The sequence below is a fragment of the Dermacentor albipictus genome, chromosome 3 (genome assembly GCF_038994185.2).
Source record: "Dermacentor albipictus isolate Rhodes 1998 colony chromosome 3, USDA_Dalb.pri_finalv2, whole genome shotgun sequence".
In the NCBI taxonomy this organism is placed as follows: domain Eukaryota; kingdom Metazoa; phylum Arthropoda; class Arachnida; order Ixodida; family Ixodidae; genus Dermacentor; species Dermacentor albipictus.
This window is the reverse complement of record NC_091823.1, coordinates 6,217,101-6,245,048: the sequence shown is the minus strand read 5'-3', so window position 1 is coordinate 6,245,048 and position 27,948 is coordinate 6,217,101. Positions and strand designations below refer to the sequence as shown.

Below are 27,948 nucleotides of genomic sequence, written 5' to 3'. Positions count from 1 at the left end.
CAGGGTGGCCAGTTTTTCTAGAACAATCTGCCCATATCCTTCAACAAATCTGCTGTTACCTGATCCTCCCCAGCTGCTTTCCCCCTTTGCATAGCTCCCAAGACTTTCTTTACTTCTCCCGGCGTTACTTGTGTGGTTTCATATTCCATTATCGTCGTTGGTGCAACTGGTACTGTATAAATCTCCATATATATATATATATATATATATATTAGCCTAGAAGGCTAAATCGTTGCCCTTGTAGGCTACGCTTTCATAATTACATGTACACTCTTTACCGCAGCTCCCCCTCCGCCTCGTCAAACATGTGATCACGCACCTTCGAAAAATTTCAGGCCACTGAATTGAAATCGGGTACCTCCACTCACTACTACGGATAAGCTTGCCAGTCATTTCTAAGTGGAGCACGCTATCTAGGAGAATTATTGAAAGCACAGGTAGGATGAAGTCTATGCTCAACTTGCAAGAGACGTGCTTCCAAGATTGCCGACGTGTTTGGTGAACCAATAAATATTTTTCCTATTATTTTTATGCATTTACTAACGATTACATATGCTATGCAATATATACCATACTTATGGAGCTAAATGTATATTTTTCACATAATTTGTTAGATATTCTTCTCGCCATTCTGTTTGTTGATGTTTATTACTTAACTATGTCATATATAATATTTCATTTCTTTATTTTATTTTACATTACATACACGTATAGACTTCGTATAAAAAGCAATCACAAAACGTTCCCCATATGCAAAGTGCTGCACTAGTTGCGCCTTTCCATGTATTTCTGACGCCCCTCTCCACTGGACAAGACTTAATGTACGTCTGTTTGTGTTCGTATGCGCTCAACATCTTTTTTCCCCCACCTTCGCAGAGAAGAATGTATAAATTGAACTCGGCATGCTTGCAATCACACTCTTGATGAAGGCCGGACCCTGGCCGAAACATCGAAATTAAATGTTTGTTTTACATTTGTACGTGCGCCTGCGCGTTTTCCAAAATATTAAACACTGCATCCGCATAACTAATTCCGTCATATTTACTTGAAGCGTGTGTGCGTGCGTGCGTGCGTGCGTGCGTGTGTGTGTGTGTGTGTGTGTGTGTGTGTGTGTGTTTGTGTGTGTGTGTGTGTGTGTGTGTGTGTGTGTGTGTGTGTGTGTGTGTGTGTGTGTGTGTGTGTGTGTGTGTGTTTGTGTGTGTGTGTGCGCGCGCTCAAGTTTCGGACGTTGTGCCATGTTTGTGTAAATCAGAGAACTCTGTCGTTCTGCGGTTCTTCTTTAAACGGAGGCTGTCAATATATTCTTAACATTCTTGTATTACTGAAGATCTGTATGGTTCCACCTGTCCACTGACGCCCTCTCACCTTCCCTCTTGGCCGCCCACATTCGTGGTGCCATTTAATTGCGCAGGTGCTACGCAACGACGACTTCAGTGGCGTAAACAACCAGCAGCAAGTCGTCCTCGCCAACAATGCGGCCAAGTAAGCAACGCGCCCTTCTGCGTGAATTAAGTGTTCGTAGCTCAGTTCAAGGGCGGGCTTATTCAGCGTTCGCTAGTGACAATCGTGGCCCCTCCCTCGGGGCAGCTTGGCGCGCATCCACACAAAGAACGACACATGGCGAAGGCACGAAAGCGCACCGTACCTTCCTATGCTGTTACGTACAGGATGTACCAAGGGAAGGACGCACTCTGTGAGTCGTTTTGAACGCTCTCTCTAGTCCCGCCAACGCTTATAGCAAAGGACAAATGGCACTAGTCGGTGCACATCCACAGTCTTTTTGCACTGCATGTTACACGAGAAAAGTGTTGCACGAAACGACAAAAACGAAGGTACGAATAAGGCGCGCTGTACCATCGTGTTATTCTTTCATATCGTCTAATCAGTGTTTAAAATAATTAAGGGGTATGTCCGGGGGGGGGTCTGGTCCCTCCTCTTTACTTTAAGAAGGGGCTCCCCTTCCGTAGGCAGGTGAACTGTAGCACTGCGGCACCCATTCGACAGGCGCCGAAGGCGATTTTATTAGCAGTAGTGTCCTGTGCGGGGCAATTCTTACTCTTCAATTTTTCGATTAATCATTTAAACGCGATAAATCGGTCGATGTGGCATGAGTAAAAACATGAAAGCAGATGTAGTCGTACAGCTACATGCATTTTCCCGAATCACTGCACATGACAGTCGCCACCCTTGCCCGACTAAGATTCTTGGCTCAGCATACTGTTTCACGAGACACTTGAGCGTGAAGCTACGCGCTCGTGAATTTGTGAAGGTTCATCTTTTTATCTGTAGGTTACCGGTTAAGTTTCAATCGTTTTGTTTTGAATTATGAGTGCTGTGTTATACCAAACGCGCATGCATTTTGTGTACATTTATAGGTAAGTAAATGTGAAACCATAAATATATATATTATTTTAGTGCCTAAGGTTGCCAATGAAGCAAGGCAACTAGTGTTATGTGTTGCAGCTAGACTTATTTGCTTCACATATCTTCAACTTTCACATAGTTCACATATCGTTAACCCTTTACATGCCGAGTTATTTTTTTAAAATATTTCTAAAACGTCACTTTCTCGTAAGTGCTTTATTGAATCGGCACTGTAAATAAGTGTTGGAAATATTCTCAGAATGATATATTTGTTTGCAGAACACCAATAAAAATTTGTTTATTTATAGACAAAGTTGGCTTCAGTACATTGCTTGAAGATGGGCCGTTTTCTTCAGGGCCAATAAAGTAAACAAAAAGTGAACATCCAAACACAACTTCTATGACCTGTGAGAGTTCTGGCGAAACGGACTGGCCAGTCCTTAGTACTGCACACATCAAACTCAATATTAAAAGGAGTGCCATTCTACAGTCTTCACAGCGCTTATGCGCTTCCTTCTTTTTATACTTTTCTGTGTCCGTAGTATCACTGTCACTTTCGACACCAAGTTTATTTGTTTATTTATTTATTTATTTATTTATTTATTTCAAGGTACCTTACATGCTCCGAGGGGAGCATTCAGTAAAGGGGGCGTCGTTGAACAATGACAACAGAAAACGTCTTCAGAGTGCATGCATATATATATATATATATATATATATATATATATATATATATATATATATATATATATATATATATATATATATATATATATATATATATGCGCACGTGTCTGTTGTTAGATATGGAGCTGTTGCCTGCGATTACTTCGAGTTCCCCAGACCACATCGGATGGCAGCACAGCTAATTGAGGAATGCAGAAGCAGGAAAGTGCATTCCAGAGAAGCGGCCGAGCAAACAAGTTTAAGGCAACAAGTTCACGTGCCAACAAGTTCGTGCGTCGCCGGGATTAGAAAGGGGCCTCGTACAATGGAGCTCAATCGTCCCCCTTCGGCTTTGAAGAAGGCATCTGCTACCGCTGCGGAGCCGAGCCACCGGGTGCAGGTGGGCCCTTGTGCAATGAAGCATGAGCGCCCCCCCTCCTTCTCCAGCCTAGAAGAAGTGGATTGCCAGTCTGCGAGGCAAGACCGCAGAGAGCCGCCAGGTGCGACACCGCGACACGGGCGCCTACCATTGGCTGAAAGTGGCGTCATCGGAGCGGACTCTCCCATTGGTGAAACATGACGTGACTTACAGTGCTCGAAGGGTTTATAAGAAGCCTTCCAGAGAGACCTGAGGATTCTGGGACATTCCCTGATTCCCGGATTCACCTCTCTCGAACTTCTTGCCGCGGGCCGCAGCGTCCGAGTTGCTGCCGGCCCGTAATGAGTGTACGACTGTTAATTGACGCTCACCTCCTTGTAAATAATGTAGAATAAACACCCCCAAGTTTGGGTTTTCATCCCGGAGTCCGTACTCCAACCCCTACATCTGGTGGCAGCGGTGGGATCGCCTCCGAATGCATCAGCTGGTGGCAGCGCTACGGATAAACCTTCGGCAAGAGAGATCCTAAGGAACCGGGAAGAGCGAAGAAGAGAGAGCCTTCGTCGAAAGAGGTCCGAAGAGACTGGGAGTATCGAAGAAGGAGCGAGCCTTCGACCCAGGGAGTCCGGAAGGAACCGGGAACAGCGGACAAATGAACCGGATGGCAGAGTGCTGCAACCGTAAGTGAGCGCGTGGTTTTTTTCCTTATGATTCGCCAGACTCAAAGGTTGTGTGTTCAATTTTGATAGTTCTGGGAATCGGGAATTTGTTGCATTGTGTGTTCGCACAAATTAATTAAGGAAAACAGTTTTAACCACCTGTCGGGGCAGCTGCCATGGATCTTAGAAGGTTGACGAGGTTAGACTTGTTGTTGGTGTGCGACGATTTGGGAGTTGAGGCGGACGAACGGATGAAAACGCCAGCTATCATAAAGGCGATTAATGATAGTGGCAATGATGAAAAAAGCATTGAGCTTGCTTGGGAGGTGATACAGGAGCCACGGGAGCGTGTGCGTCGTGTACGTTTGCGAGAGCGTCGTGAGCTTAGGAGTGAGCGTCAGCGTGAACAACGCGAGAAGGAACGGAAGCAGGAGCTTCAAGAACTTACTCTTAGGTGTGAGCGTCACGGACGTGAGAATGAACGCGAACGTGAGCGAGAGGAAAAGTATGAGAGAGAGAAGGCAGCACTGATCAAAGAGATAGAGTATTGTGATCAGTTATTGGCACAGAGACAACGGCTGTCTGAGAATTCTGTAGGTAATACAGAGCGAAAGAATGCGGCAGCATCGAGCGGATTTTCGCCAGAAGCCGACGAGAAGAGTAGTGCCTGTGAGATTAGCTGCAGATTCATAAGTAAAGGGAAAAGGCTAGCTGCTAACGATGCCTTAGTGGCAACAGAGGCCGTTAAAGGCCGCAGTGAGAGCGACGAGGTGCTGTGCCAACAGATGACTGTAGAGACAGCTAGGCCAGCTGCGAACAAATTGGCACAGTTACCGCGTGTGTGCGTCGCTGGTGATGTTAGCGAAGTTGCTAGCGAAGAAAGGGGTACTTCTGACCCGACAGAAGCGAGCACCCATGTAGAGCCAGATGTGCGTGCAGAAGTGAAGTGCGAGCTGAGCGATGCAGTTGAGGGTAATTCTCAGGATTGCGAGCCGCGTAGCTCAAGAGAATACAACTGCATTGTTCAGGGATCGGTGCGGCTCTCCGCCAGTCTAGATAGCCTAGATAGGGATGGTTCAGTTATTAATCATTCGGACTGCGCGCGTGAGACAGCGATCGAGACCGACGGGCTGTGTGCCGATGCGCAGCGTGAGCTGGGCAATGTAGCAGAGGGCAGTTCGCAAGAGTGCGAGTTGTCTAACTCGAGTAAAGCCTGCTGCATTGTGCCAGAGTCGGTTGAGCTGTCCGCCAGTCGAGGCAGAGCGAGTGTTGATTTAAGTGAGAATCACTCAGACTGTGCGGGTAAGAGACCGATCCGGGCCGACGAAATGTGTACCGGCCAGCACGAGGCACGAGAAGGCGACATGAAAGCGAGTGCAAAGAGAAAGCGCCTTAAAAAGAAGCGCGGTAAAAACCGAAAGTCGGTAATTAATGTAGCGCCGCCAAAGATGGCGAGAAACCCAAAAGGGCAGGGCGCGAGGAAGAAGGTGCGGTCGTCTAGGACGATGTTGACGCATCCAAAATGGTCGAGCCACCGGTCAAAGGGGGACCGCGAAGAATGTTCTGCGCGGACGCGGACAAAGGGCACGGGGCAGTTAAGCTCCTCGTCGTTCCGTAGTTCTTTTTATAGCTCAGCGTGCAGTTCGAAGAAACGCAAGGTGGCAGGACGAGACCAGGTGGGGAGTAGCGACGCGGTCAATCGAGTTCTTGTTGAAAGCGGGGCGCGGGGACGCAAATTGGCAGGAGACCGTAACGTCTTGGGGGAGCTGATAGTTAGTCAGCCCTTTTGTTGTCTCTCGGCAGCCAGAGCAGCTTTCAAGCCGCGACCACCGCGAGGACGGCTCAGAGTAAGAGTCAGACATAAGCGTTCGGAAAAGGAGGCCAGGAGAGCTTCCGTAGAAAGGAAGTGTTTTGTTTTATTTTTGAGCATCGGAAAGTTTTCGCGATTTGAGACTGGGATTTCTTTCAATGTGTAAGGTTTGAGCTTGTTTATGTTTTCGTTCGAGAAGTCCGAGATTTGAAAGATGCGTTTTAAGTAAACCTGTAGTCTCGCGAAATGCTCATTAATGAGTAAATAGGCTTTCTTTTTTTGTGTGTGTGAGTAACCTGAAGGTCAAGGTTATCGTCGAAAGGCCTATGGTAAAGCGCGTGTGTTATTTAACCTTTCTTTTTAAGTGTTTTGAATTTTCTAAGGTTAAGCGCGTAGATTTTCAGTGAGTGCATGATTTGAACGGAGAAGCGTTCTTAGTTCCATTGGCGCGTGTCCTGTGTGGACGGAAGGAAGCAGACTTTATGACTGGGTTGCTAGTGTGTGTGGAGGGCACCCGTATTCTGACTTCTCTGATAAGTACGCGTGGAACGAGTTATTAAAAGACGCATTATTTTAAGAGTTCTGCGGAGTGTGTAAGTCCCGCGAGTTTAATTGTTCGTTTAAGTCACGTGTCCTAGAGGGACCAAAGGAAGAAACGTGAGTAAGCGTAATGAAGAGTTTGCCTACGACACAAGTATGCGTTCTGGATAGTGACCACAAGGCTAGCGCGCTTGTGATTACGCACTTGGGAGCTTGACCAGATTGTTCAATGGCACCAATACGTGCGATAAGTACGCCACTGCGATAGATTGGAAACATGCCTGTTCGTGTAGTTAGGCCACTTAAGTTATGTTCGGCTGTTTTCATTTGTTGTTTGCAACGTCAACGACATTTTGTTTTGCAGCAACAATAGTACTCTGGTCTTGTCGGCAATCGAGGAGAAATGGATAGCTGTTTGGAAGGGTGGTTGGAACTGCTTTGTCAAAATTGGGGAAATAAAAGATCAGGGTTCATTTTGACTCAGTAATAGCCTGGCGAGTCAGGGGTGAAGAGCCTGCGCTTACGCGTGGTGCAGCGCTGTGTTGTTTTGTTTGTTTGACGCATGTTCTCCAGGGCCCAGGATCCCGAGGGTTGTCAAACGAGGCTTGACCCCAGTACCCTGCAGCTTCTTTCAGCGTTCCTCATGGCCAGCGAATTGAGTTCACCGGCCATTCAGAACAACCGGGGCGAGGACGAGCTGTTAGATATGGAGCTGTTGCCTGCGATTACTTCGAGTTCCCCAGACCACATCGGATGGCAGCACAGCTAATTGAGGAATGCAGAAGCAGGAAAGTGCATTCCAGAGAAGCGGCCGAGCAAACAAGTTTAAGGCAACAAGTTCACGTGCCAACAAGTTCGTGCGTCGCCGGGATTAGAAAGGGGCCTCGTACAATGGAGCTCAATCGTCCCCCTTCGGCTTTGAAGAAGGCATCTGCTACCGCTGCGGAGCCGAGCCACCGGGTGCAGGTGGGCCCTTGTGCAATGAAGCATGAGCGCCCCCCCCTCCTTCTCCAGCCTAGAAGAAGTGGATTGCCAGTCTGCGAGGCAAGACCGCAGAGAGCCGCCAGGTGCGACACCGCGACACGGGCGCCTACCATTGGCTGAAAGTGGCGTCATCGGAGCGGACTCTCCCATTGGTGAAACATGACGTGACTTACAGTGCTCGAAGGGTTTATAAGAAGCCTTCCAGAGAGACCTGAGGATTCTGGGACATTCCCTGATTCCCGGATTCACCTCTCTCGAACTTCTTGCCGCGGGCCGCAGCGTCCGAGTTGCTGCCGGCCCGTAATGAGTGTACGACTGTTAATTGACGCTCACCTCCTTGTAAATAATGTAGAATAAACACCCCCAAGTTTGGGTTTTCATCCCGGAGTCCGTACTCCAACCCCTACACTGTGTGCAGGAAAGAGACGACGAACTTTTTGGAAGTACGACGTGTTTACTTAACGTTTACGGCTGGTGGACCAGCCTTCGTTAGAGTATAGAGAGTACTCCGGCAGCACCCTGCGAGGATTCCCCCCCCCTCCCCTTTAAGGACTTTAAGCCCTGGTCTTTCCACGGAGCGCAATACAAATATGCAAAACAATCCCCATTTCCTTTTTTTTCTTCTCGTTCGTAGCATAGCGAGGGTCTCGACTCGGGCAGGTTTGATGCCTTTAGGCAGCATACGAGCGTTTAAATTGGTCAGCCGTCTGCTCCTAAAGCTCACGCAGCGTGTGACGCCATCGGTCAAAAGGATGTTTCACATCCACTGCCATAGCCGCGAGTGCCGCTGGCTAACACTCGCAAGGTTCACGCTCTACGTTCTCGTGTTATGTCTTTGTTCACACTTTGTGCTTTAGGCATAGAAATACCACTGGAAAACTGTGAGTTAGGATTTGATTTATGCTACATGCTTAATGCGAAACAGCTGCAAGAGGATGCAACAGAAGATTCCTGGGCTGATGTATACGGACGACCTAGTGTTGCTAGGGAAAATGCAGGAGATTTACAGAGATTTGCGGATATATATGTGGCAACGCAGCGACAAATCTATATTTTAAGTTTAGCACAGAGAAATCGGGAATTAGGATCTTTAATGAAGGCTAGGGGAATTCATGCCACCGTCCCGTTTCAAAGGGGACATCCAATAAAATCATCATCATCAAGGTAAAATCTTGTAAGCGTACATAGAAAAAAATATCCAATGTGGACGTGGAAGTAGCCGGCTCCCACCGATCGGCAATTTTTTTCGTCCACTTTCATTTCCCTGATCATTTCTACACTTGAATTAAAACAGCAAATCATTACACTACGCTTTCCTTGGCTTCATTATCTTTTCACTTCATATGACTGATCTCTGCATCCATAGTGGATACGCGGCTGCGAACCTAGCGTCATGACTGCAATGCCGCATTTGTCCGTTGCGCTGGCAGAACACAGCGTGTAGAGTTTATACAGCAACAACAGGAAATCCTCCTCGCCACCTGCCCTAACGTGCAATATCACGCGGCCATAGACGCATTGGAGCACACGGCACCGGATGTCGCCATCATTGCGTGTGGTGGTGGCCAACCGCAATATCGACCTAGACGTGCATTGAGAAAATATAGTCATCCCGCTGGCAAACACGACAGCTATAGTTCGCAGTCCTTCGGAGGTGGGCAGCGGGATTCTGCACCGGCTTACCCACGCGATAACACCACGCCCCCACCCGATACCAATGTCGGCCGTGAGGTAACGAAGTAATGGACATACATTTTGCTCCCACTTCATTATAGCGAGGTGTTAGTGTACGCAGGAGCTGTCCTGTTCATGCCTTCAATGAAACAGTTGGTATAACGCCCATGACTGAATGCATATTGTACTCTCTCTCTTGTGCTTTCGAGAATATGATTGAGTTGAACGGAAAAAAAAGAGTCCAACGAATTGTCATTCCACCGCAGCCACGAGTCCCCATGGAAGACGTTCCTGTGTGCAACCAGCGCCTTCGTGGCCTTCACCATCGCCACAGCCGTCATACTGTTCTACTTCAGGAGGTCGCCAGGCACGTGCACGCCGAGGGCCTGCGGCGCTCTCGCGTCACTTTTGTTCCTATCTTGTAGCACGCCACGCTTGGCAAACAGTTTAAAAGCAGCAGAGCAAGATATGACCGAGGTGAACTGTATGTATGCGTCAATAAATAGGCCTGTGTGAGCGACACTTTTTTCGAATAAATATATCCATAAAGTACTAACCACTCAGCTCAGAAAAACACTTGATAATGAAGTACAAACGACATGAAAATCGTATTTCGTTACTTGAAGAATACTTGAAGATAACTGTTGTTCTCAAGTTGAAAATAAATGCTTAACCATGCACTCCCGATCTCGGAGGCCACGGTTTAACGTAAAGAAAGAAAGAAAACGGCAGTCTACAGTGATAGCAAGGTTGCGTTAGAACTATACTCCGTTTCATGCATGGCATGCAACTATACGAAGGCTAGAAAAGCTCCTCTCGCTGCTCGTACCTGCGACCAAAAACATTGTGTCCTACATGAAGCCGCATGCAGGCTCCCTAGTGCGTCCCCTATGAAGAGAGCTATAGGTACGCGTCATGTTATTCCTTGCAAAATTAAATCTAATTCTTTTAAGATCACAACACGCGACATATCTATTACATGAAAGTCGGACGAAGATCTGAACCTATTTACCAAAAAACGAGCGGCGTGGCATGTTTCTGCGACCAGCGGCCACAGCGCATCAGCTGCTCCCGCGACCAAAACATAGCATGCCACAGGCTATGAGCACAGACAAACAATGCGTCATTTGACGCAATTTCGCGCCCACAATTTGTAACATATGAAGTAGTTATTCTGTAGAAAGCGTCCCAGATTAAAAGAAAAAAGTCAGTCAACCAAGTGTCTACGCTAAATAAGACAAAGTCAACGTTCGTGGGGATTCAAATGATTCGCTGATCAAGCACAAACACCATGTGATCGATTTTGTACGCGACAGTGACGAGCGACCAACAGAGCGACGCGAACAGAGCGTTCGCTCTTGTCGCTCGATCGCTCGGTTTTGGAAATCTATAATTCGTCACTCGTCGTCCGGACGTGCCAGTCATGAGCGACTAGCGAATCGCGCCAAGCTGGAAAACGATGAACATCAGTCGAGTACTACAGGTTGTCGCACGGAACGAACAATGGACAAATTTTGATAACGTGAAAAAGTAAAGAACCTACTACAAGACCTCCAGAAATATTTTATGCTGCGCTGCACGGCAAAATATCTTAAATTATTATATCATGCGTCACCCCAGTTTCGGTGAGTATTTCCTGACATCAGGCCGGTAACACGGAGAAGACGACGCTCAAAGTCGTCGCTCTCTCTCTCTCTCTCTCTCTCTCTCTCTCTCTCTCTATATATATATATATATATATATATATATATATATTTCACGTTCATTATTGACTTATTTCGTGTCTTATTGGTACTGTATTCCACGCGCAATCACGTAGACCTTGTCTTATTTAGCATCGACACTTGGTTGACGGCTTCTATTATTGACCAAAATATCTCGGATACACTGCAGGCATTGCGGTAAGTTTAGGACACAAATTACACCCGCTAATTTACTTACCTTTACCTCATTTACTTACATAAACAAACGTTAATTGTGTAATTGCACTTTGCGACAAGTTCCCGCTTCATGCGAGCGCCGCCGAAGCACTTTTGATATCCCATCGCCGCGCGAGAGCCCTGCTTAGTACAAGCGAACTCCCTCCATTTCCCAAAAGTGTGCTGTAGGGCGGCTTTGCCTCATGATGTTTATATCAACGGCGGTGCATCCTTTACAGAAGCGTGGTGCCATGTGGTTATTTTTCAACTCCATAGGTAAAAATTACGCCCGTTAATCCACTTCGTTATGTCTTTACCTAATTTACTTACATAAGTTAACGTTAAGTGTATAATTGGTAATTGCACTGTGCGACAAGTTCTCGCTTCATGCGAGCGCCGCCGAAGCACTTTTGATATCCCATCGCCGCGCCAGAGCTCTGCTTAGTACAAGCGAACTCCCTCCATTTCCCAAAAGTGTGCCGTAGGGCGGCTTCGCCTCAGGATGTTTATATCAACGGCGGTGCATCCTTTACAGAAGCGTCATGTCATGTGGGTACTTTTCGACTACATGGGTACTAATTGCGCCCGTTAATCCACTCAGCTTTTAGCTTGATCTCATATATATATATATATATATATATATATATATATATATATACCAGAAAAAAAGCAGTTCTGGGTCCGGGTAAATATTCACAGTGAAGTAGACGCGCGTATGAAGCGGTTTATTGACGTTTCGGCCGGGGATGAAGGCCGGACCCCGGCCGAAACGTCAATAAACCGCTTCATACGCGCGTCTACTTCACTGTATATATATATATATATATATATATATATATATATCCGAACCCACAACCTTCGCGAAATGCGAAGGTTGTGGGTTCGGTTCCCACCTGCGGCAAGTTGTTTTTTCATCCACTTTACTTTCTCTTAATTTATCGTTTCTTTATTTCATTTATTAAGCACAAGTAATTTCCCCTATGTTGTCCTTGGTGTCAGTGTTTGTCGGCTTCTTATGATAAGACAATACATACATACATATATATATATATATATATATATATATATATATATATATATATATATATATATATATATATATATATATATATATATATATATATATATATATATATATATATATATATAATGTGTGTGTGTGTGTGTCTGTGTGTGAAAAACATTAGCGGCAACTTTGAATCACGTAACTGACTCTTTACTGGGCGAACTTGTGCCCAGAATAGCAAGTAACATTCAGGCACAACTATAGCGGCAAGGAAAGTCGGCGATCGTCGAAAGCCTGATCAGTGGGTCAAGCGCGTCGGCTTCTACACATGAGGTTCCAGACTAATCGCTGGTGCCCGCGTGTCTTCCAGCCGGTACTACATAATTCGCGACGCGCGTACAATCAAGTTACACAATGATTCGGTGACGACAGACAACGGGCAGAGCCATCGATAACATTCGAGAAACTTCCTATACATTCAGGCGCGTCCTGCGCCGAGCGATAACGCTTAACTTTCTTTTTCGCTTTGCCAATCCTAATGCTAACGCATCAATGTTAGACAGCGTTAACGTGACGCTTACCAACTGCTCAGACCGGAGCACGCACACTCGCTTCGCCCTCCCGGATGATGCCGTCTGCTCAGCACCCCTTCCGCACGCTCCGCACTCGAAAACCACGAGCGTAGCAGAAATTTGCTCGTCTTCCGGGTGCTAAGTTAAATCACAGAGGACGCACAAGAATCCCAGGGAAATCATCGTTCTATGTGCAGCGGGCTGAAGTCGAGAGTTGGTAGTGCGAGAATAAATCATTAGAGTTGACCACCTTGACCGCGCGAAACCGAGGAGAAGAGGGGCAGCACCCCCAGGAAGGGGGCGGTGGCCCTCTCGGACCCGCGGAAGTAGCGAGGGACCAAGACCTCGAGGAGCACAACGCACGAGACTGACGTAGTGGCCGCGTCGCGGTAATAGAAGCTTGTCCTCCCTGCGTGGAGGGAGCCTAACCGATTCTGCAAGCATTTTCAATAAAGTTGTTCTCTCTCTCTCTCTCTCTCTCTCTCTCTCTCTCTCTCTTGACCGCCTTGAATATCTGCATCGCGATAGCAATTATACGGACGCTCGAGGCACATTCAAGCTGCCGTTATCACGCTGCCCCGCTAACGGCGCATGCGTGGCTCGCGGAGAGAGGGTCTGTTTGGCTGCAAAAAACGAGAGAGAGAGAGAGAGAGAGAGATGTAAAATATATTTAGATCGAATTGCCGATGGCCTTCCTAGGAAAATCCCTCCGCACTGAGCGCCTCTGCCACCTTGTGGTATCCCGGCGTCGTGCAAGGCCAGGAAGCCACTGACAGCGGCTGAACAAAACCCGAGCCAAGTGGACGCTTCTCTCAATCACCCCGGCGTTCTGCCTTCCGCTACTGGCATTTGGGCACGCACGCCATAAGTACTTTACGAAAAAAAATTAAATTATGGGGTTTTACGGGCCAAAACCACGACGTGATTATGAGGCACGCCGTAGTGGGAACTCCGGAATAATTTGGAGCAACCGGGGTTCTTTACCGTGCGTCTAAATCTAAGCATGCGGGTGTTCTCGCCCCCATCTAAGTGAGGCCTCTGTGGCCGGGATTTGATCTCGCGACCTCGTGCTCAGCACCACAGCCACTAAGTACCCACGGCGGGTGAGTACTTTGCTGGCGTTCCTGCTGAGCTTCTGTGCATACGCTCTGCTACATGAGCAGTAAACGTGATGCTGACGTCGCCTAATATTTCCCCGCGCCGGTCTCATCTCGTGTACCATCGAGATGCAACGCCACCGGCTGCGGTCATCTCGCCAGCGAGACGCGTGGTTCCTTCTGCTCAGCCTTGCGTGTTGCCAACATGTCGCGCAATTTATACAGTTGGAACACCGTCCGAGAAGTTGAAGCGCAACGCTATATATGGGATATTGGCAATTTCTTTATTGCGATAGCGGACACTCCAAGCGATTATTTGTCGTCGGCGTCACCACGAGGTTTCATATATATTTAGGTATATGTATGCTATATGCCATGCCACGCTATATGACATGCGGTATATACGGGTTATATCGCCACACCGTTCCATCACTCAAGTTGTTCACAAGAGACCTTACATTCTTTACAAAATTATTCCTCAAAATTTTGAGAATGGCAGCCCACAAACAAATTCATGGCACAATATACCGACAGCATACGCCTTTATTCTTCAATATTATCAGACTTAAATATTAAAAGTTGAAAACAATAACAGAGCGCAAACCTGAAAATGATGTAACTTTATTGGCGAAGCTACCCCGGGGACCGGCCCAGGAAAGAGATTTGAAATATACCCGATACGGAAAAGTGGTGGTAACGTTCCTAATGAAGATGATGGCTTTAATTAGTAAACATAAATAAAATTGTCCGATGGCACGATTCAAAAAGGACCTCTAGCACAACAGCTCGTTTTTACTTAGCTTACTTCAATTCATACTGCTACTGCAACCACGAGTCTTACACTTGGCGTAATATTCCAATGCGCTGCTATCGCATTCATTGCTTCGTCCTTGAGGTGAAAGTGATATGTTTTTCTACCAACTGTTCAACAATTCACCGCAGTATTTTACCGGTAAGCTGATTTTTTCTGGACGTATCATGTCACATGTTCAACAGCAAGTTTCAAACATCCATGCATTACTTGCTTATTTTCCTTTGCCCACGCGATCATTGGTGACATGTACGGACAGTAATCATGCCGTATTACGGCCTAAGATAGCATTTCTAAAATGATGCATTGGCATTATTACTTATGCGGATGTCATCAGTTAGCAGTAAAGAAAGAACTCTGACCTTATATTATCAGTTATTGTGGAGATCTCGAGAGCCCGTCGAATTTATCTGCATCTACGAGAAGTTGGCCGAAGCGTGACGCCGTTGTGAAGCTTTGCTTGCGCTTTTAATGCGGCGGCTAAAGCACGTCGTGGACGAACGCCCTGATGTTTGTTCTACTGACACGTGATGAATACGTTGTTCGTAACACGGCGTTTTCTAACACGATTATTGTAGAATCAACCCAATGCTTAAGAATGCACGTAAATTGTCCTGTCGTCTTTTTGTCCTTGTACCTTTCTTGCGCCCTTAACATTCATTAAGTACGTAAGTCGAGTTTCGCCCAAAAGCGAGAGTTGGGACTCTATTCGCATCCCATAACGTAGAGCGAACAAGGTCATCTACGTTGCCTCCGTTTAAATGTTCTCAAATGCTGCAACATATAAAAAAGTTTTTTTTTTTTGCGACTTCCTGATCTGACGTCAAGCGACGCCTCATACGTAAGAGAACATTCAAATGATCGAGACAGCCATGGCGAGTAATTTCAACCCTTTTGTCTTGTTCATTACAGCTGTGCGATCCCTCGTGAAATTTGGCACTTCCACACCAGGTAAGAATTAAAGCACGCTACGTACTTCGGCTCGCGGGATTTTGCCAGCCTGCGGCACATTTTTACAATTCGATTGCCGCCGAGCAGTGAGCGGTGACGCTTATTGCAATTACGATTTCATCACTGCGAAGCATGACGATATAAAAATTATTCCACTAACCGTCGGCGCGACTGCCATGCTTCAAGGTATATTGCTGTCCAGTTGACACAGGTGTCAGCTGCATGTGTTCGATATCTCACAGTACGATGGTCATCTGGCATAAGCTTGCAGGCTTGTCATGTTTGTGTTGTCCGTAACTGTGACTTGTAGTCTGTTGAGTGCCCCCTCGGAGCATTAGGCCGAAATTTTCATAATGAGTTAAGAATGAATCAGCGATACTCCGTCTTACTTATTTTTATTTATTTATTACCTCAAATGTCCCAAGGCGGGCCATTACATGAGGCTTGATGGTCAATAATTGTGTATCATCAAGAAGGAATTTGAATGAATCTAAGTCGGCTGTAGTGGCGATGAGAGCGACGTTGTTAAACAGCTCGAAACCGGAGCAATGAGGCAAACAGACAAAACGTTCGCTGACCGCGAATCCGAAAGCCAGGGTTTTCTCCCCACGCACTGCCGTCGGTGCGGACAGCCACACGTAGTACAATGGATGTCCTCTGGACATCAGTGTAGTATATATATATATTAGATGTAAATATCTACTGGATGTTGCGGATATCTATTAGATGTAATAAATATCTATTAGATGCTGTGAGTATCTAGTAGGTGTAATGTAAATACTATATCTACAGGATATTGTTGACGTCAGTTAGATATTACATAAATCCAGCCCTGGCATCCCCACAACATTCCACTAACATGTTCTGGGTGCATTTGCAATGATCAATAGTACGTCAATACAACGTTTTCTGGATAAATCTGGATATTTAATGAGTGTACTGAATGTCGAAGCTGTACCATATTATGCACATCTAATGGATGTATCTGGCTATCTGAGTAACGGTCCTTCCGGTCGAGTTATTTTGCAGTACATTGTAAAGCTTGATGCCCGGGTGCCAGGTAAACAATGCTTAGAAAATCGTACCGCGAAACTGTGAGGAGCACGAAAGCTAGCAAAACGTGTTTCCTCGGAATACCTCGGAGCTTTGCAGTTACCTGAACGGGGATGTAGGCTGGTGAGGCACACCGGATAGCACACGGAGACACCTCTGATTGTTGTCACCTGGGTGGTGCCTTAATTGTAGTTCAGGGCTAGACACAATAATAGCATGCTGAACGTGTGTTACGCATCGACAATGTTCAGACTTGACTCGCCTCCTATATCGATCCCGGGCCGAGTTGCGGCACCCGTTCGATGTTGCGGCTATATCGAAGCCTAGTAACGACGGGCTAAGAAGTTTCCCAATCCCGAAAGTTTGTCGAAACCTCTCAGGAAAACGCGAAAACTTGCCACTCGTCGTCAACAGCACGTTCGCCGAGCGCCCTCGAGCGCGATCCCACATATTACCACCATGGCTCAAACGATAGACGGCGTTGTGATTGCAAAATGGCGGCGCCCTCAATAAAACGTTCTATAACGCGTGTCGCATTTCTTAAAGCATCCCACTAATGCGACTGCATTTACCTGCGGGGCATTCCCCTTCGTCCGAAACAAGCCGGAACCTCTTTCCGGCACGAAACCGGCGATCTGCGTTCCACCGGCAACCGGAGGAGAGTTCACGGCGGCAGCCGTCTCACTTTTCCTCTCTCTCCATCATTACGATAGGGCGGTGGTTTAACATACACCGCGCTAGGCGATGCGATTCGCCTTACTTGCGCATTATCGCCGTTTGCATATAGACCCGATGTGCTAGAAATGCGATACAAATGCGCCACTCACACCGGCGGAACCGGATGGTGTTGCCTTGACCAACACCTATAGAGGCTACCCTATATGTCCGTCCCTGGCCACTTGTCGCATTCGCGTAAACGCCCTCTATCTGGTTATATACACCGACGGCTGTGTCTCCCTCTACCGGATTACGTGGAAAAAACCCTGACTCTCGGATATAAGTTTGCGGTCAGCGCTTGTTTGAGTCTCGCATTTGTCTCGTTTTTCATTTTCATTTCACTTTATTACCTTAAAGACCCCTTGATAGGGGTATTACACAAGGGGTCTGGTTTCGCACTGTTTAGCGAGATGGAACACCAATTATAATCCGGTCTCATACCTCATCGCGAAGAGTGGCAGTTATCGAGCGGACGTATGCGGCAATACAATCCTAGACGCTTGATATTGGCGTTTCGTGTTTGCTAAACGGCGGCTAGATTCTTGTTCTTTTGTATGATTCAGCCGCGCTCTCTGCCCGTTATCAGAGCCGATGGCTTTGCATAAACACACAACACGGTAACATGTCATATGCAGGAACCAACAGCGAGACGACCACAGAACCAAAGAGCTCTTGTGCGTCGCGCTGTTTTCCGAGGGCGTGATGAAAACTGAACCATCATTCTGTGCGCAAAACGTCAAGCACCCAAAATTAAGTTCATCGCAAAACGACCGGACATCTCCGGACTACCGGACGTCTCCGGAAGTCCATGTTCCAACAGCATAAGAAAAACACATGATGTACAGGCCAAATATGTACGGTTGGCAACTCTGATAAGCCTGTTCAATGGCAAGGAGGGTATCTGAATGGCACGTTGTGACAGAGAGCTGGGCTAGTTGGAATTTTGTCATTTTGCGCCTTTCCAGTGTTTAAGGGAAAGACAATAGGGCAGTGGACTCCCTGTCCACTTTTCCGTGTTGCCTGCGTCCTCCCTGTTCTGTTTTACTTTGTTGCGGTGTGGTGACCATTTCACCGCTTTTTCACTGTTAAAGGGGATTCTTATTGTACCACTTAATTCTTACTGAAGTGCAGGCATTTGCAGGTAAAATAGGCTATTTCAGAAATGCTTCGCCGCAAAAATTACTTCAATGGGTTCAGCAGAAGCTGAGTTATTGGCAATCAAACACGTCATTCGCGGTGCTTCCGCTCCTTCTTCAATACCTTGCGCTGCGAAGGCTACGGCGGAGCGGGGCGTGCCCACATCGCTCCCGGCTACTGAAAGTCACCGTGGCGCGCAGTTCAAATTTGATTTTGCCTGTTACCGCAGACGCGAGTGCTTCCGATTTTGGCGCCTACGACGCGCCAAACGCGGCGGTCCTCAGCGAGCCGCAGTGCGCTTAGCCAGTATTTAAGCCAGTGGACTCGTCGCGACACCCCGCGGCGGCCGCGTTATCTACGCTACGCAGCAGACCGCAGCTACATGCAACTGTAGTGCGCATGCGCAGCGTTTGCTTTGTGCGCGACAAGGCTTGAGTGCGTGCTCGCGCTCACATGCTCATCTGAACGTGCTACGTGGTGCGGACTGACTTGGTCCTTCACCAGTTTGACCGACGGATAGTAGCCCCATCCAGCTTGCGCACCTTTGAAACGCTATCAATTAGTGTACCAAGCTGTCTAACCAGGAGCGGCCAGGAGGTCGAGCGCGCGCTAGTAAGCGTGCATGCCCTTAAGTTTCGTGGGGTTCGAGGCTAGTTGAGCGTGTCATTTGTGTCAACAGTGCAAAAATCAGTGCAAAAAAAAAATTTTTTCCCCTCCCGCAGAGTACACAGAGGAAAGCTCCGTGGGTAAGTGGCTGCCTCAAATTTTGGACGTGTTTACGGAGGTCACGGTGTACTGAGAAATTTAGTTACTCTTTCTGCTGCCAACTCTTGCAGTAAGCCCCATAACTGTGCCCTACGAGAAGCAGCGTAAGTACTGGTTTGTACTTAGTACGACCATGACAAATTCGCGGTGTTCAACAATTAATGCCTCAGTGTATACACGTGCACTTTGACTCTAGGAGGCGGATATAGAAAGAGCTCATCAGGCACAAGGACATAATACATGCAACCTAATAAGCTCGCCGGAATCGAGAAATAGAGAAGAAAGCACAGTCGTATGTTAAGAGTGCAGACATATATATTGACGGCGTTTGGCCGCGATATCGACGGTATACGACAGTGATGATGTGGTGTGAACTGTTACCTTGCATGCAACAACTGCGTTTGTCTAAGTAGTACACAGCGAGGCGTCTTTACTCGAGCCGTTGTTGTCCGCCTTTGTTCGTAGCTTGCGAGAACGATAGCACTGTCATTCGCTCACGCGGCACATCGCATGGTGGGTGATATCGGTAAAAACTTGCATGCCTTAGGAGAAAGAGCTGTCCCGTGCGCGACGGGCCAGTGCCCGCAGGACGCCCGCGGGCTTCCGTCACGCCGCCCTCTTTTCGGCTTTTTTTTTTTTTATTTGCTGCCTGTCGCGAGTAGTGTCACGTGCATACTCGCTCGCGCGCGCGAACGCTTGCAGCGAAGCATGGACGGAACGCCCAGCGAAGCGTAGACGATACACGCGCAGCGATAACTTTTCTTGACCGCGAAACTTCTTGCGTAGCTTCCACAGCGTTGACTGCCAGGCATGAAAATGAGTATAGGCTCATGCAAAACCCCTTGATAATTTGAAAATAGCGACAACCTCCTCCTCACGCGCCGGCTGCGCGCGCTGCACACGGCACGCTATTTCGTCTTGGCTCCCGCGGACGGGCCGCAGCATTCGATGGAGGCACATGGTTTTGGGTCGGTTGCGTGACCTAGTGGTGTAGAATATTGAGGAATTGTGATGACGGCATCGAGAACGCTGAAGGTAACGTTTATGAGGAGGTTGGTCTCTCCTTAAAGCCGCATGAATCGGGCATGCTGATGTAAAAGGAGCTTTGAGGCGATTTCTATACTCAAGACATTTTTCTGCCACATATGATAAGTTGTTTTACTTTGTGCATTTGATCTAGCATTGATTGTGGCACATCGCTCCGTGTGTGACTCAATAGGCGCATCTCAACAGCGTAACGACGTCGCACCACACAATCTCACAAAATAGTACACGTAAATCTCAAGGAAAGGCGACGACTTCGGCGTTTAGAGTGCAGGCTAATCCTGTTTCTTTCACAACAAAATACGCACAGAAGAAACTTTTCCTAAGAACACACGCAACAAATAACTATCCCGCGATACATCTCGTCCCATCCTATATAGGTGCAAGACAGCGTATCAAAAATTAGCAAGAAAATACGCACAGGAGTTTAAGGTACACAACAGCTGATTTGACGGAACTATACACTACGCTCGGGCATACTCTGGACGGGCTTCGAGGTGAGAGCGCTGACTAACCTCGGTGGTAAGCGCAAGTGATGCTTTGAAAATTATGTTGTCGTGGGTCTGGCTCCCCAGTCTTTCTCCACGTTTCAAGGCAACGCATTTGAAGCGAAGAACGACACCCGCGGTAGCAGAAACTCACGCGTTATATTTCCTACGTGCCTCCATGCCTTTGACGGCAGGTGCCATTAATCGCTATCACGTGCCAAACAATCACAAACGGTCCGGCAACAATATGGACCTACTCCTACCCAAAAGGCACCGCGCACAAGGGCCCGCACGCGTTTTTACAATTGCTGGTAGGTACAGTGGCGCGTGGCGCTTTTGACGGCGCTCGACGTTTCTGCGCAGGCGCGAGTAAGAGCGGGTGCGAGAGAGAAAATCTGGGGTCGCGTATTGTATGCGTTTGTCCCCTAGGCATGCCGGCATTGCTCAGTGCGGTTCAGTTTGTTTACGCTCTGCCGCTGGCTGCCTGCGCGGCGAAGCGGTGGGCACGGACGCATCATTCGGTGATCGCTGTGTCTGAAGGTGCAAGGTTCTGACTGGTGTTGTAAAGTCACGGGTCGCTTTTTTAGTCGCGACGATAGATTGCATTTTTTACAAGCACTGCTCCAGGAGGGCACATGTAACCGGCAAACGGAGGCCTCAGGAGAGCACCTGAGGTTATATCAAAGCAGGCGGCGCAGAATCTCCGGTGCACCCAAGCGATAGCGGGGAGATCAAAGCTGGAAGCAGGGCGGCACGTGGGTTGGGGCCGTGGAGGCCGAAGCGTGTCAGGGTGTGTTCGTATAAAAAATTGGCTGTCCGCTATCGCGGACAGCCGGTTTTATACTCCCCTGGCACTCGCAGGCCCCTGCGAGCCCCAACCCACGGACCAGTCCGGTTTCTAGCTTTAATGTCCCCGTTGCCGCTTTGGTGTCCTGGAGGCGCCGCCAGTAATGCGAAATAGTGTCACGTTGTTGTAATTAGTAAAAAAAATTACCGACGATTACGTTACTTCCTAATGCGAAATTTGAGCGCAGCACCATCGGTCGTCTCGCTCATGGCTCAGAAAGAACTGGCAGATAATTTCGCAGTGGCGAACGGCAGCGGCAATTTCGGCTCGGGCGGTGCACATATACAGATCCGCCGCCACCGATCTGGCTCTCTGATTGCCACCGCACAGGGGTTGCATTGGAGGAGGAGCGAAGAAAGGAATTAAGTTCGAGCCGGCGCTTTGACAACCGGAGACTCGCAGGAAGAGGGGGGAGGGGGGCGGCGTGTACACCCAGCGGCAAACGATGGGGGCAGAAGCGCGCGCAGCAAGCGGACAACACGATAAAGGGAGGAGGGAAGAGATAGCAGCGACTGACTGATGCCGCTGACGCCGATAGTGAGTCAACCCCAGCTGCGGAGTTGGTTTCAGGGACAACGCCGCCGATGCCGACACAAACAATATGATACCCTCGCTTCCGCAGCGCTAAGAACCAGGTCTAGCCGTGGGAAGGTGGTCACGTATTCGTCGACGTGCCGGGGCCTACGTGAAATAACCGGCGCGTCGGCAACTGAAGAGCACCCTATCCGCCACACAAGAACAGGGGGGGAGGGACCCTTTCCTCCTCTTTCTGCATGGCGGCGACGGTGTTCTATGCAGTCACGTTATCTTGACTCTCTAGCGGCGTCAGCGGCATCCAGCGGTATCAGTCGGTCGCTGCTAGCGCTGGGGGGATGAAAGGGGGGCGGAGCTGGTTACGAGGCCGACGACAACGCCGACGACGACGCGAAACCCAGGAACGGACGCCAAAGAGCTGCGCTCTAAAACATGATTGAATCAATATAATTGCGTCGAGCCGCCATCTTGCGATGCTAAGTTCAGCACTACCGCGCCCCGCAACTTCTGCCGGCACACCTATAGGGACAAGCGCATACAATGCGCGCCAAGAAACTCCTCCGTAGTGCCTAGGCAGAGTCGTATATTCAAGGAGCGAAATTCCTCACATTTCCACGAGACGTTCATTTGAGGGATTGCCAGCCGTTTGTGCGCAGGCACGAGTAAGAGCGGGCGCGAGATAAAATCTAGGGGCTTTTGCCCCCAGATTTTTGCCCCCAGTCGTACGGGTACTCCAATTCGTACGTGTGCTCAGACTCCTACGTGTGCTCCTACTCATGCTCGTACTAGTACTCGAACTCGTGCTAGTACATGTAAGCTCTCATCATGCAAATGTGTAAAAACCCTTTTGCTCATCTCTTGGACTTCGCCCCGGACCTCTGGATCACGCAGCACCTGACACGTCACCATCCACGGAGCCGTGCTCGGACGCAGAATCGCAATAACTTCATGACAGCGGTGGGATACGCTACCCCGGGTCCCAATAATATGAAGTATGGTTTTAAAGGAATAACTATTAGTATTGAAGAGCAGCATGTTATACGAAGAAATGATTTTATTTGGAGTTAAAGGCAGGCTGGATACTACAGGTATATACACATATTTGCGCGCACTACATCACACATGTATTATTTGCTAAAATTTGCAGTGGTTATCCATAGTGTCGTATTGCACTCGTCGTGTTTCTTATCCGTCGGATTCTTCAAGTGCAACTGCGGATCGAAACGCGCCAAGCGTCTCAGTGGGCTGGCTTGCTCGCGAGAAAGAGTGTTCTATGCCGCTTGTCCACGCCTGCGTCCACCGCGTTCGGCGTTAAAGGTCAGACACGTACAAAAAAGCGCCTGGAACTCGGCACGGAAGCTTCGCTTTAGGAAAGCTCAGCGGCGTGGTGACCCGCGTGTTCTTTTTTCTCTCCAACGGCGGCGGCGGCAGGCATGGGCCTGCGGATGGCGTGCGTCGAGGACGGCGACTGCCAGGACGAGGCGCACCTGGTGTGCGGCTCGGACGGCTTCGACCGCGTCTGCCTCTGCGACAGCGGCTACGTGGAAGGAGGCAGCGACTGCTCCGAGAGCCCCTCGCAGCCCGGGGAGCCGTGCGACGGCCGCATGCGCTGCGCCAAGCGCACCAACATGGTGTGCGACCAGTTCCTCAAGCCGCCGCGCTGCGACTGCATGGCCGGCACGCTCTGGCAGGAAAACAAGTGCGTCGCACTGTTCGGTACGGAACCCGCTGCCGCACTTGCTTTGAGGCAGAACAGGGTTTGCCGGTACGCTGGCTCGCTCCAAAACACACGTGGGCCCTGAACGCCACCGTGCATGCTTATTGATGGGCTAACAAAACACCTCTGGTGGATAGCGCACGCCTCTTACACCGTGCCCGGAGCCCAGAAACCGAAACCGAAATCGCTAGGTATAATAATGCTATCATTAAATTATTTATCTGGTATATATGAATCCCACGGTGGGGTGTATCGTGCTTCCTGAAGCAGTACGCAACGCTTGAATTGAATGCATGAACGAAAATTTTCACGTCTCCACCCCTTTAAACATTCGCAAAACACGTCCGTAACCGCCCTGCCTTTCTCTCTCTCCGACGTTCTAGTGCTCGTCCGCTTTCTAAGCATGCAATGGCGCAGCCGAAGTCGCTATGTAATCAGCACAAATAATAGAGCGGTGTTTGTTCTTTATAAGCCTGCCCCAATGTCTTCAACGACAAGGACATTAGGTTTGTTGTGTGAAGCAAGCATTAATTGCTGCATCATATGATAAAGCATGCAGTTATGAGTTGTTTTGTAGAGTAGAGCACATATTTGTTTCACCGCAAGAACAAATTTGGCGGCAAAACATGCTTGTATAGGCTTAGCTGTTTCTTGTCAGCATTATTGTGATGACTATATGTAAGGAAATGAAAATGCTAGCAGTGCTTGCGATAAACATAGCACTGGGCCTGTCCTGCTCCAAGAGCTATTGGCAACAGAGCAACAAAAAATACGCGGATGAAAAGCAAGAAGGCATTTTTTTGGCTTGCGTCAGTCACCGAAAGACAAAAAATTATCGTAAAAGAAATCGCCCTAAAGGTTCCCGCCTAGATAATTAGGCTCCCAATTGGCCAATAAAGGATGACGTCATCAAATTTTACAGGAACTTGCACTTAATTTAATTGCGAGGAATACGTGGCTCCATTTATTACGGCAGAGTTTCAAGGTATTCCTGTAGCTCAGGTACTTTTTTGCAGGTCTTCTGCAAATATACTCGTAACTGCATGGTTAATGTGTCTCATTAGAAACTTGTTTCTATTAGGTGATATCTAACGTTGTTTATTTTTAAGGGGCTATAAAAGGAAGTCCTCGAAGTGTAGTACGGCCGGTGCGACCTCAGAAGCCGCGGCATGCGTATCGTAAATGAATAAAACGATCGGACACGACGTGCATCGGCAGTGCGAAAATCTACGACCACCACTGTCCCAAATAATAAGAGATATATCTGCCGCTGGACGCCGAAGTACATAAACTGACGCATGCAGACGCGAAGTTATGTCAGCAGCTTTTTTCTTTAGTACTTCGTTGTCTTTTTTTCAGTGCCCGAGAGAAAGAACTATGTAAACGATAACGTCAGACCACGTTTTTTCAAATAACTACGACACACGCCCTAAAACGGATAGTTAAGATAACCTCGACTAACGGTCTATATAAACGCACTTCAATATATTCTGAGCAACTCAAGACGACTACGGACGATATACCGTTGGCCTCATTCGTGGAAGGTGTACCGCTCTGTATTTAAAGTTTGCTTCTATAGTTACGTGAAACACGCGGTATGGTACGCGACGACTTATGCTTATAAAAACGCCACCATGCATTTCTTTAGAAAAATTGAGATTTACTTGGGATTTTCCGGCCTACACAAAGACCTGCCTAATTTCCTCACGAGAAGATAAAAATTCGTGCCGTATAAGGGGGTTAATCCTCTCAAGCGCGTACGCAATCCCCCAAAAGACACGCAAGGCTGGCTTCTCCGCAATACGACGCTTTGATGGGAGAAGCTTGTTTCTGCAGGCGTTTTGGGGTCACGGGATTTGAGATAATTCTCGTAATGAATAACCTTAAATTCAAGGTTTCAGTGCGTAGTAGCCTTTGCCACCGAGGCAGTGATCAATTAACTTAAAAGAGTGATGACTTCGCAGAGTAGAAATTCAGATTTGTAGCGGAGCCCGTGTCTCATAAACTTTTGCCGCCGACTCTACGTACTTTGTGTGTCTGCAATACCTATGAGTCAATTTAACTGGAAACACGCACTTCTTTTAAAATACTTTTCCTGTTGCAATAAAGCATACGCTCGTGCAGTGGATTTTTTACTCTTAGCGCAATGGTGATTGTCGAATAGATGTTCATATTACAAAAATACTTAGCATATCTTAGCATAATTTACAGCGATAAGTCGTCATCACTGCTCATGCGCTGTGTTGTTCGCGTCGCATGAGCTTTGGCTTCACCCGACCACCAATTATTCCGTCTCTGGCACTCCGCCATTTAGGATTGCCTCCTGTCGAAAATTTTCACATGTTTAGATTGATTGACTCCCTTTTATTCAAAAATTATCTTCTATCTTTTAGACCATACAAACACTCGAGCAGACGAAATGATGGTCATATTAGGTTCCGTGCGTCATATACAGCCAAACCCAGATCCTTAGGACTTGTACGCTTGTTGAAGTAAAAGCTCCAGTGCAGCCTCAGTTATAGAAGAAAGCCGGTGAGAGCTTGAAAATGTTCCTTCAATAACTACGACGCACCCGTGCGATGCCGCAGGGCACGTGTACACATCGAGCCTCACACACGAGCACGTTCCGTGGCTCTTTACACCGACAGCTGTCGCACTGTTTTCTTTATTTTGGGAGGGGGGGGGGGGGGGGGGGCTAGTGGAACCTACAAACCCTCTCCGGTTGTATACCACAAGCTGCGAGGTGGGGTCGGGTACACGTGAACGAAGCTTCAAATATGCGTGGACACTGTGGCAGGCTGGTGTATGGTCAGTCTCGTGCCCCTCTTGTGACGCGTGCATCTTTTGTTCCGCAGAATTGACTGGCAATCAAGAGGAAGAGCGACCGCAAAACGCGACAGGTAAGCTGACGCCGACAAGCACAGCGCGGTAATGATGTGCAGACACACGGCACCGCGCCTCTCCTCTACACACTCTTGTCCTCTCTGAGGTAGTAATTCGAGCGATACACTGCAGCAAACAAGAATAAAATGTTTGACTGCGATATCAATTACATGGACACTCCAGGCGCGTGTTTGCCGTCGCCGTGACGTTCCGTATAAAGTACAAATGCGATAACACCGTCGCCGCTTCGTATGTGCTAGTGAAAGCACGCGAGGGAAGCCGATCTCGGCTCAATCTGGCGCGCGCGAAGGAAGCGAAGAGCAAACGCGCCGTGTCGTGCGAACGGCTGTGGGGGAATGGGAGGGAGGGGACGATGAGCTGCGGAAGCAACTGCGCATTTCGCGACCGGGCGCGAGAGGAACTGACGATCGCGGTTCAATCTCGCTCGCAATATGTGCAGGATAGCGGGTGGGCCGCACAGGAGGAGGAGGGGGGGGGGGGGGCGGCTTCGACTCCGCCAACAAGTGCGCAACAAGTGCAGCTTTCTTGTTCCCTTTTCTGTCCCCCGCACGGCCGGCGTAGGTCGGCGCCGCCGCGACTGCCATCTCGTGGTGCTGCAAGGAACCCAGCAGCGCAGGCTTTCTGCTGCGATTGGTTGAGTTTTTGGCTACGGAGACGAAGAAATCCCGGTATTTGAGTTATATACAGCCTTGCTGTAAAAAAATGCCCTGATAACACTCGAAGGAGCATTATGGCGACGCCCGCGGGGAGCTTTCTTTGGAGAGGCTTACCGGATACAGTTGATGATTTCCCTACTACAAAAGCCACCAGCACATTTGGGCTCTACAGTGGAGAATCTGTAACCAACGTCTCTAATTCAGACCTTTTACTATTTGCAGCCGAAGACAGCGAAGAGACGTTTACAGTTATGCGCAATGAATCGACGCCGCAGCTATAGAGGACGCACTAGGTTCGGCAGCAAAAACCCTCACGACGCCGTGGACGACACTGATATTGATTTTTTACAATTACAGTTGTACCATTCAGGTATACAGTGCCTGTATGTTCCTGTGTCAAATGAATGCTGACTGAAATATCATTTCCGACTTCATTTTCTTCCTATGAATAAAGGTTCTGGACCTTGAAACCTTAAAAAAAGAACTTCCAGGCATTTCTTAGCGCTCCCTAGCTTTTATACAGGCAAGTTTTGCTTTTGTTTCCCAGGATGTGTATGTCTTGTGATAGAGATGCAGAAGGTGATCAAACATTGGGTTACACAATACGTAGCAGCATAGTAACCCACCGTTACAAAGCGAAAGCGGCTATGTGAA

General features: G+C 48.2%; 1 protein-coding gene across 7 annotated transcripts in view; it reads left to right on the top strand.

The window, feature by feature from the left end:
* Positions 1-27,716, top strand: part of LOC135920192 (uncharacterized) — a 35,322-nt gene extending 7,606 nt beyond the window's left edge. The window contains exons 2-9 of one of the 7 annotated variants that reach the window (XM_065454347.2): positions 1,412-1,482; positions 9,343-9,443; positions 15,394-15,432; positions 19,062-19,085; positions 19,176-19,208; positions 23,449-23,716; positions 26,590-26,634; positions 27,517-27,716. In XM_065454347.2, coding sequence (XP_065310419.1) covers positions 1,412-1,482; positions 9,343-9,443; positions 15,394-15,432; positions 19,062-19,085; positions 19,176-19,208; positions 23,449-23,716; positions 26,590-26,634; positions 27,517-27,556 — 621 coding nt within the window. In that variant the 3' untranslated portion in view covers positions 27,557-27,716. Of the gene's footprint in view, positions 1-1,411; positions 1,483-9,342; positions 9,444-15,393; positions 15,434-19,061; positions 19,087-19,175; positions 19,209-23,436; positions 23,734-26,589; positions 26,635-27,516 lie in introns of all 7 variants that reach the window. The other 6 variants (XM_065454345.2, XM_065454349.2, XM_065454348.2 and 3 more) reach the window with 6 other exon arrangements.
* The last annotated feature ends 232 nt before the right edge of the window (positions 27,717-27,948 follow it).